This window comes from Curcuma longa, chromosome 9 (genome assembly GCF_044706935.1).
Source record: "Curcuma longa cultivar G26 ecotype Majalengka, Jawa Barat chromosome 9, ITB_CL_G26_1.1, whole genome shotgun sequence".
NCBI lineage: Eukaryota > Viridiplantae > Streptophyta > Magnoliopsida > Zingiberales > Zingiberaceae > Curcuma > Curcuma longa.
In genome coordinates, this window is record NC_133869.1 from 6,726,465 (window position 1) to 6,737,417 (window position 10,953).

The window sequence follows — 10,953 nt, forward strand, 5'->3', positions numbered from 1 at the left end:
CAAACCATTTTGATACTGAATAAAAAGCTTATTACAAGGAAAAGGTGGGGGTTTTGCAAGCCATTACTAATCTTCAAATTCTTGCTATCGTTAACGGACAAGTTACAAAAAATAAAGCGGCCAGGTGTTCTGCAGATTGAATGTACATCTGCAAAAACAATATTTGAAGATTTTCCAATATTGCTAGCACCTAAATCAGAACTTGTATGTTTGACAATGTTTCAAATTATGCAAATGTAATAAGCTACACCTGCAAGGATAATAAACTACAGTTGAATTTTGAAGGCGTATGCCTGGAAGTGCATGAATGCCAATTATAAAGATAAAGGTGGGATTTTTGCAAGTCACCAAAAAAGGACAGTCCGATGCACAAAACACCGGCCAATACGGGGTTCCGGAGAAGATCAGACCACATTGGGTTTATTGTACATAACCTTATCCTACATTGTAAAAGACTATTTTCTATTTTCGTAACTCGAACTCATGACTACAAAGTCATATGACAACAACTTTACCGTTGCACCGTGACTCCCCTTCATTACTAATATGATAATTCTTGCTACTATTAATAGACAAATTGTCAGTCAACCCCCAAAAGTTAGGCCTAACATTGCTTGATGATGACAATGTCAAGATACATCTTTCTATGCGTTCAGCTGATTGAACTCATTTATAAACATCCCCTTTCAATTTTTAATCAGCAAGACCTATGTTATGACCACAGTAATGAACCACTAACCTGGAGGAGTGAGTAGTATAACTCTCAGGCACATATATCTCCCCTTTCAATTACTAATATGATAATTCTTGTTACTATTAATAGACAAGTTGTCAGTCAACCCCCAAAAGTTAGGACTAACATTGCTTAATGATGCCAATGTCAAGATATATCTGTCTATGTGTTCATCTGATTGAACTCATTTATAAACATAACCTTTCAATTTTTAATCAGCAGGACCTATGTTATGACCACAGTAAATGAACCACTAACCTGGAGGAGCGAGTAGGATAACTCGCAGGCACATATATCTCCCCGCCTACTTCACCATGTTGTTCCCCAGTAACAGTCTTTTTGGCAGAAAGGAACTCAGCACTCATTGCATCCATTCCATGCTGCAGAGCTTCTTCAGCTGTCCCATATCCATGTTCCTCAGCGTACTTCCTAACATCCTCTGTTATTTTCATAGAGCAAAACTTTGGCCCACACATAGAACAGAAATGTGCCACTTTAGCACCTTCAGATGGGAGGGTTTCATCATGAAAAGCCATAGCTGTCATAGGATCTAAAGATAAGGCAAACTGATCCATCCATCTAAATTCAAACCTTGCCTTGCTCAATGCATCATCCCATGCTTGTGCATGTGGATGACCTTTTGCTAAATCAGCTGCATGGGCAGCTATCTTATATGCTATGACACCTGCTTTCACATCATCTCGATTGGCAACCCAAGGTGTTCCTTTGGTGTTACATAACAAAGAAGTGCAGTACCAAGTGCTCCGATATTTGCAGCACCAATAGCTGATGTAATATGATCATACCCAGGAGCAATATCGGTTGTCAAAGGACCAAGAGTATAAAAAGGTGCTTCATTACACCATTCAAGCTGTTTTACCATATTTTCTGGAATTTTGTGGAGAGGAATATGCCCAGGACCTTCATTCATGACCTGCACAAGGATAAAAACAGAAATTTCAAAAACATTGGAAAGAGATACCTACATTAAGAGAGTCGGGTGTATCCCTAGGAAAGTGCAAAAATTCAAGAAATATACATATAGCTAAAAATCATAAAAAAAAGAATATTTTAATTTATACCTGCACATCCTTTTCCCAAGCTCGACGAGTCAGCTCCCCTTGGGTCAGGAGTTCTGCAAATTGAGCAGTGTCATTGGCATCATAGATTGATCCAGGTCGCAGTCCATCGCCAATAGATAGTGATATATCATATTGATTGCATATATCTAATATGTCATCCCAATGCTCATAAGCAAAGTTCTCTTTGTGATATGTAAGGCACCATTTTGCATGGATTGATCCTCCACGTGAGACAATTCCAGTCATTCTTTTAGCAGTAAGAGGAATATATCGAAGTAAAACACCAGCATGAATTGTAAAATAATCCACACCCTGCTCAGCTTGCTCTATCAGAGTTTCTCTAAAAATTTCCCATGTTAGGTTTTCAGCAACACCATTCACTTTTTCCAAGGCCTGATAGATAGGAACAGTCCCAACAGGAACAGAAGAATTCCGGAGGATCCACTCCCGGGTCTCATGAATATGACGACCTGTCGATAGATCCATGGCAGTGTCAGCACCCCACATTGTCGCCCATTGAAGTTTATGCACCTCTTCCTCGATATTGCTCACCACAGCAGAGTTCCCAATATTTGCATTCACTTTCACCAGGAAGTTCCTCCCAACTATCATTGGCTCCAACTCTAGGTGCTTCTTGTTAGAAGGAATTATAGCACGTCCACGTGCAACCTCTGATCTCACAAACTCTGGATCAAGCTTCTCACGTGTAGCACAGAACAACATCTCTTCAGTTATGATCCCCTGCTTGGCATAGTACATCTGTGTGTATCTTGGTTCACCCAATAGCTCCCGCCTTTCCACCCATTCTTTTCTTATCTTGGGAAGTCCTGTTGAATCAGTAAACTGTAATTCTAAGCAACATTCTCTATAAACTCATGCATATTATAATGAATGAACTATAAGTGGAATCAACAAGACATATTAGATTTCCCTTTTTTGCCAAAAGTATAAGAACCTCATACTGTAAATGCATGATACCTAATATTTTCCTGAATGATTTCTTTATAAAATTTGAACCCACTTACAAAACTTCTAAAGATGCCTCTTTTTGAGGAAATTGGATTGGTTTGTCACCAAAGAGATCCATAGAAAGAAATATATATACATAGCATCGAACATGAACCATCTCAGTTTTAAAGGTGTTGCAGCAGTTACACAGTGTTGCTTGTTGCTTAATTGTAGATACCATACCGAGCAACTTATTCTATCTACAACAATTTATTGAACCATTCACGTAAGTTTCTCAAATACCTAAATCATGCACCTTATTTATCAAATTACCAATCATGCATCAATTTCCCTAAATACTCCTTCGCCTATCCACTTACCTAAACCAAACCTGAAAAAATAAACTAGATCATGAAAAAAAACGGCCAGGTGGCTGCTCAACCAAGCAGCCATGATTTTGTTCTTTTATTTTATTTATTTCACCTTCAGTTTGGTTAGGTAAGTGAAGTTGGAGGGATATTTTGGGATACTAGTATGTAATTTAAAAAGTATGGTGTGTGATTTGAGTATTTGAAAAACATAGGTATGTGGTTGAGTAAATAACCTTTCTATCTAAGCAGAAAAATTATCACCTATAAATTTTGCAACACGAGGCATTAAATTAACACTATCAAAACTCTTGCTCTTCATGATATAGTGATGCAAGAGCGACATACTTCATCAAGTTAGTGCACTCACCCAGCTGCGGATTTACATTTTGTGGCCCACTAGTATCATATGCATCAAAGTACTGCTCCTCTCCAGATAGATGTACTCGTCTGAAAGGAACTTTAAGGATGTGACCTGATTGCTCATGAACAATTTCTCTGCAAAGTAGATAAATATTAATAACTGGATATTATATACATGGAGCAATCAGGCTTAAATTCCTTCCAATATGTAAATGTTCAGTTGAGAGAACAGTTTCATACGTGAATTCCTTTGTACTCTTTGGAAAACATTGTTCAAAAGAAGGAAGTGGAAGAAAATCAGGAGCAGCAGGATCAACTGTGTGCTTCTTTTGTTTGGCTTTTGTAGATTCAGTAACTGAATGATCAAAGGTCAAGGTGGCTTTAGGCCTAACAACGAAATTATAGCACAAATCCTTGTTCAATCTCCGAGAAGCATCAAATCCAAGTGGAAGAGCAGGTCTTGACAATCTGGAAGCAGCATGGCTGCTCCTTCCACTTGCCACAGAGGCGGGCGATAGTTGCACAGTTATCATCTATTAGATTTAACCAAAGGAAAAGTAAATCCACTTACTCTCTTGCATAATCTTTAAAAATAAGCTGTATGTGACAACTGATAGTTGCAGAGATAACGTTTTTTAAAAAAATAAAAGGAAAAAAAAAACAAGTTCATCCACATCATAATAAGCTAAAACAAAAAAGATATATATTGCAATATCATTTTTACAAGTACGCAACCTCAGTTCTAGTGAATAAGCTTCAGTTTCTCTGAATCAAGAGCATAGAAAACTTAAACTAAAGTATCAGCAAACTTTAGCAGATCTTGGATAATTTGAAGAAACAAAAACACGTGAATTCAGAATTGGTGAGAAGGAGCACTTAACTAAACAGAAACAGACCAAACAAAATATTTTCTTTTGCCTTTGTTAGAAAAGGTCCCAGGCAGCTAAAACCACAACAGAATCATCATCCCATCCCATCCCAATCTCAAAAAGGAACACAGATTGCAAAAGAAACACTCCCTCGCAATTCAAATCAAGGGTTTATGGCTGGACCGCCAAATGTCGCGCGTAGCGATGCGCAACAATACATGAAGATAGCAAGTTGGGATCACGTACCGCGGGAGGAGGGACGATCAACGAGAGACTGCGGCAGTAGCGGAGCAGAAAGGAGAGACGATGGGGAGAGGAGGGTTTGAGTGGACTGTAAGATGCCCTTTCGCCTCTGCTACCGTATTTATCCATCTCCTTCGTGACTTATGTCGCGGCTGCTCTATCACATCAGCGGAAATGTTCAAGAGGAAGATATTTTCTCCAGAGAAAAGTGAGAGGATCGCTCCATAAAATCGCGTACCATATCGCATTATCGCTTGTTTATTATTATATTTATTTATGAATGAAGCCTTTTTGTTTACGCTGCTGTTTTTAAATAAATATGTTTTATAAAAACAAAAAAAACGGTTAAACGTCTTAGATTTCACGTTTATTAATGAGGAAGATATTTATTTCAGAAACGGCGGAGTGGCTACGGCAGATTTAAAAAATAAATAATTTTTTCAGGAAATGGATATTTACCATTTTTTTACACATTCGAATCTAATTATTATTATTATTATTATTTAAAACATAAAACCACTAAAATGTTTTCTTGATGCAGCAAACTTCTGCATCACTCCAAAATCCAGCAGAAGCACAGAAGAACAAAGTCGACCATAATGTACAGTAATTTACAGAAAATCCAGTGATTTTCCGAGGATTTAATGTACATATCACCAAATCTCAATCTTATAACTCGACAAAGATTTAGGGATGATTGATGGGAAATATAAAGGTATGTATACTGGGGGTTATCTCGCTGGGGAAATTCCTTGGAGATCTCGAACTGTTTATGAGCTAGACGAAAAAGTTTATCGGCTGTACGGGAAATCATCTCTTCGGCGGCGAGCGGATGTCATTTTCGACTGGAGGAAATTTGGATATCCTGAATCTTCGGTTTGGAGGAAATTGCAATGCTGTCAGGAGCCTGCCTCCAACTGGAGAAGATTTCCAGGCCTCCCTTGCATGAACATGGTCAGTTCTGCAGGGGCTACCACTAATTTCAACCATGCCTGCAACTCTTCGCCTTCCACCTTCTCCTTTTCTGTTCATGAATAAGAATCAAAACAAAAGAAAACTGGAAATATGAGATTTGTTTTACTTGTGGCAATTACAGACTACAAGTTACTGGCATCCATACAGGAAAAAAGGATAAAGTAAAGGTTTATAAGCAGTTTCAGAAAGTAAAGAAGCGAAGGGTAACAATGAGAAAACCTTCCAGGTAAGCACCAAGACCCTCGACCACAGTAGGATTGGCTCGTACCACAGAAAGAGCAACTTCAAGAGCTGACTGCAGGAGTGATTTAACCTCCTTTTGCACAAGGTCAACAAGATGACCCTAAAATGAATTCCAGTTAATTCTAGTCAACTTGCAAGCCAAATGAATATTTAAGAGAGAGAGAGAGAGAGAGAGAGAGAGAGACAAAGGACCTGATCCCTTCCCCAGGAACCGATTCCAGAATCATCAAAGCCACCATTTGATAAGGTTGCCAATGAAACTGGACCAATGTCCTGATTAAGCCCATATTCAGCTACAGCCTTGTAGGCAATGTCTGTAGCACGTCTGATGTCATCCAGGGCTCCAGTTGACACACGGCCGGAGTAGACAACTTCTTCTGCAGCACGCCCACCGAGGAGAGTGACCAAGCGGCCACGCAATTCATCAATAAAAAGCAAATATCTGTCCTCGGTCGTAGGAGGGGTATATGTGAAACCCAAGGCACCACCTGACCTTGGCAATATGCTTAGTTTCTGAAAACAGAAAAGTGGAGCAATTCAAGTTGTTTCACACTAGAGAGACTCGGAATTTCACAATAGAGTATCAAAAATGACAGAACCTCTACACGTGGTTGCCCAAGAAGAAGTTTTGCGACAGCAGTCCCTACAACTGCATGGCCGGCTTCATGCCGTGCAACGACTGCTTTTTCTCCTCCTTGCAGCTTGGCATGTTTCTTCTCTATGCCCTAAAGTAGAAAAGACTTGCCATTAGGCATCATGTACAGTAGATGCTTATAAGTCTGCAAAACCTTACCATACAAGCATGCAACATGGATGAGAACTGAGTTTATGATTAATGATTTCTAGTCAATGTTTCAAGTCATGTAGATTGTGTCTAGAGAACACAAAACCATACTCCTATTAGCAGGAAGCCATACAAATGAATGAAAAAAAAAACCAAGTGATTACATTCTTTGGATATCGGAAAGAAGTCACCCACCATGGATTATTTGCAGTCCATCAGAAAGTCTTTGAATTTTCAAAAAAATAAGAGTGGTGGATAACAATGGAGAACTAATTCATGAAGAATAAACGGTTGGTATTTGCATATTTCAATGCCAGAGAACACAATTGAGTGCAGGAAATTTCATGCCTGCACTGCTTTTGAAGGAGACTTACTAACGCCCCCACTTTAAGAAGGTAGCTTCTTACATGAGAGAATGCCTTAGAGATTGCTATCTGACAAGACCATTCCAGTCAGGAGTAATGCGCATAATTATCAAGTTAATAACCTAAAGGAAAATAGTAAAGAATCTTTACACAGGCAAAAGGCGACCATATTCTTGAATAATAAAACAGGCGAACTAGGAATCATGAGGACATATTCTATAAAACATGCAGATCTTAAAATGCATTGCTCAGTCTCCACCAGAACCACAACCAGAACCAGAGTAAAATGCTTGGCATAGGGATAGACTGGCAGGAAGAACATAAAGAGGCAGAGGATATCAGACAAGAGCTACATTAGGTAGATAAATACATTGGAAAAGAACATACAGCTATTGAACGTTCAACTGCAAGAATAAAATCAATCTTTTCGACAACAACTTTATTCGCTCTTCCAGCTAATAGGGCAGCTTCATTCACCAAATTTGCTAGGTCTGCTCTGCACAATGTTCAATAAACTCAACATTAACAATATGGTAGACAAAGTAATTTAGATAGATGAACCCATAGTATGTCAATACCCAGTGAAGCCAGTTGTCATGGATGCAATTTCATTAAGATCTACAGCATCCCCTAAAGGAAGTTCTTTCTTGCTGACATGAACCTTCAAAATGGACTCCCTTCCAAGTCGATCAGGAGTTTCCACCTGTAAAGAACACAGAAAAATGATTTTCATAATTGAATTGTGATCTAATTACAGATTACTAAATTGTTTGCTAGATATCAATATAACATTTAAAGGCAGTAGTACAGACCACAACCACCCGATCAAATCTCCCAGGACGTCGAAGTGCCGGATCCAGTACATCTGCCCTGTTTGTTGCTCCAAGGACAATGACAGCAGAATTGCTATCAAATCCATCCATTTCCTAGAAAGACAAAACGATAGTACAAAAAGACCTATGAAACTTTTATTGCAACAAGTGATTAGCAAGAACAGCTAGCCCTGATTTCCCTACAGTAAGTAGCTGATTGAGAGTTTGCTCTCGTTCATCATTGCTCACTATACGATATCGACCATCACGGCTTTTTGCAACAGCATCTATCTGCATGAATAAGCAATAGCATAAGCATTTATTGCTTTAGAGTTTAAAATTTTGATGCTGGTTGAAAATGCAGCAAATAATTTTTCATTACCTCATCAATAAAAATGATTGATGGTGCTTCTTTCTTTGCCCTAGCAAAGAGATCTCTCACTCGAGAAGCTCCCATACCAACATATAATTCTACAAACTCACTCGCTGAACAACTTATAAAGGGTACTTCTGCTTCTCCAGCAACAGCTTTTGCCAACAGTGTCTTGCCTGTTCCTGGCAGACCCACCTGTAAAAATCCTCAAAAGGAACTTTAATAATGGCAAAATATTCAAAAATAAAATTTAATTGAATAAATTCATATGCCACTAACCAACAAGACTCCTCGAGGTGGTCGTGCCCCCAGGCGTATATACCTGTCTGGATTTCTTAGAAATTCCTAGCAATGGGCAAGCAGATATCTTATTAGTAGATCATGTTGTACCCATGCATGACCTAAAAATGATACTTTGTGAACTTTTGGCATACCACAATCTCTTCCAGCTCCTCCTTTGCCTCATCAACCCCAGCTACATCAGCAAAAGTGACGCTATCAGCATGTTCAGGTGTTTTGGCACTAACTGAATTTGATGTCTTCCTGTTCCTCAACTGGCCTGCTGTAGGCTGAAGAAGAAAATTTGCATCAGATAAAGTTCAAGAGTTTGGGTAATCAGTTTGATCAAAATACAATAAATTAGCACATACCTGGGAAAAGCTTAGTTTAAAGTTATTAAAAGCTCCCACTAGCAAAGCAATGTAGAAAAGAGCAATCTGCAGAGGAATCAGTTCACAATCAGTAACTACCATCGATGAAGAATTCCAAAATTCCCAACGCTGTTTTGGTATAATTTGCAGACCATTGAGTGGATAATATGACTAATGGTTTTATCCATAAAGACAAAGTACTCCAGAACCTTCAATGTTCTCTATGAGAAATACAAAATGTGAAGGAAAAGTGTGGTCCACATGGATTCTGTCATTTCTTTCTACATAAATGGCTTCAGCTGCTTTCAGAAGTAATGGATTTACGTCAGAAGGCATAAAGAACTAATTCTCAAGCACATTGATGATGATGTTCTATATTGAAACACATAGCGAAAGCAGACAATTCAGTACAACTAACTGAAACAGATTGTGCTTGTTTATGGGGTGAGGGCATACAAGGATGAATGCTTCTAATTTCGTTCAAGAGATGAGTAAAACTTTTGATAAGTAGTGCAGATGTGCTCGTGGTAAGGTTACCATATACAGAATGCACTTGTATCCGAAGAGATTAACCGAGCACTCATTCCCTATGTAAATTTGCATTTTTTACATGCCCCAGAGTTATGTGAGACCCAGAAATTTGATAGCTTACCATGGCAGAGTTGAGGAAACCCCCACTGCGCTTATCGGGTGAGCCAAATTCAACCTGGTTCTCTAGCATCTTCTCATAGGGGGTCTTTATATCAGCTGGGCGAGTGGTGGTGTATACTATTCTCTTTGAAGGGGACATGCTCTTGATAAGGGCTTCTGCCTCCTGTGCCCGGTTCTCCCCGGCAACATCAACCTCGAGGCTGGCAGGTTCCTGTCGCAGTCGGAACAATATATGTACACCATCGACCTCGACCTTCTGAACCTGGTCATTGTTTATCCTGCTCAAGAAATCGCTGAAGGGAACGCTTATGTACGTAGTCGGGGGCCTAGGCTCCGAACCAGGAAGAGGAATCCCGGGTCGGAGTAATCGCATGGCAAACATAACAATGCCCAGCTGGAAGAGAAGGGCGCTGATCTGCTGAGCCGGGATGATCGGCTTCCACTGCCATCTGCCGCCCTTCAACCAGCGGCTCTTCCACTTGTTCTCCCGGCGGGGTGACGAAGATGAAGACGACGGCGTCGACGAAGAAGAAGGCGCAGACGACGGAGATGACGAAGGGGAAGAATGGGAAGAGACCTTCTTGACACCTTGGCTACTGCTCTGCGAGTTCTCCACGGTGCTATCGCTGGAGCTAGTGTTCGAGTCGTCACCCTGCTCCGCGGAACCGCTAGCTCGGATGCCCAAAGCCGCCCCTTTCCGCCGATACTTCAATAGAGCGCCCAATACATCCGACCCCTCTCCTAACGCCCAGCCCCTGCTTCCATGAGAGAGGTAACACAAAGCGTGACCACGGGAGCGGCTCCTCCAGCCAAACCGCCCGGCCTCTGCAGCTGCCGCGAGCTCCCGTGACAGGCAAGCGAGGACGACCGACCGGTTGCGCAGTTCCTTCGCAAAGCTCTGCTTACCGAATTTGGGGTGGTAAAGACAGCAGTGAGCCAAGGGTTCGATCGCCGCAGCAGCGGCCATCTGTCGATCAATCCAGCAACCAAAAATCGCAAAACAAAAACAGGGAAAAAAGATTGGAATTGTACAGACTACGAAACCCTAGCAATCGCAGAACAGATGAACAACTTCCAGGCGCGGAAAAAAAATGCTATTTTTATTTTTCTTCGATCGAGGATGAGAGCGGAGGCAGAGGTGGGCCACGAGGCGAGGACATATCCATCGGCGTCCGGGGACGGGGTATATCAGATCCATGCTTCACCGACGCATAACAATTTATACGCACGACGTACACATGCGAGGATTGGCCAAAATCGCGGGTCCCAAGACGGGTCGAGAAGGGGTGAGCAGTGAGTTTAAGTGAAGAGAACAAGCACCACTCGTACTGATCCACGTGTCGTTTATCTGGGCTTTAGTTGGTACGTTCTAGAATGAGGCAGAGATGTTTGCTGGGCTACGTCTAATTGCCGGATTCGGGTCCGATTCGGGTTTAGGGCTTAGGGTATCCACTAAAACAGTGACAGGCAATTGCGAACATTGCTGCCCTTTTC

General features: G+C 40.8%; 1 protein-coding gene across 1 annotated transcript in view; it reads right to left on the reverse strand.

Moving 5' to 3' along the window:
• Window positions 1-10,552, reverse strand: part of LOC141834869 (uncharacterized) — a 26,187-nt gene extending 15,635 nt beyond the window's left edge. Inside the window, 14 exon segments of the mRNA XM_074722252.1 lie at window positions 992-1,439; window positions 1,442-1,667; window positions 1,816-2,642; window positions 3,502-3,629; window positions 3,735-4,027; window positions 7,361-7,469; window positions 7,552-7,676; window positions 7,786-7,899; window positions 7,990-8,076; window positions 8,168-8,353; window positions 8,438-8,503; window positions 8,593-8,727; window positions 8,809-8,874; window positions 9,461-10,552. Coding sequence (XP_074578353.1) covers window positions 992-1,439; window positions 1,442-1,667; window positions 1,816-2,642; window positions 3,502-3,629; window positions 3,735-4,027; window positions 7,361-7,469; window positions 7,552-7,676; window positions 7,786-7,899; window positions 7,990-8,076; window positions 8,168-8,353; window positions 8,438-8,503; window positions 8,593-8,727; window positions 8,809-8,874; window positions 9,461-10,426 — 3,776 coding nt within the window. The 5' untranslated portion in view covers window positions 10,427-10,552.
• Window positions 10,553-10,953: the final 401 nt, after the last annotated feature.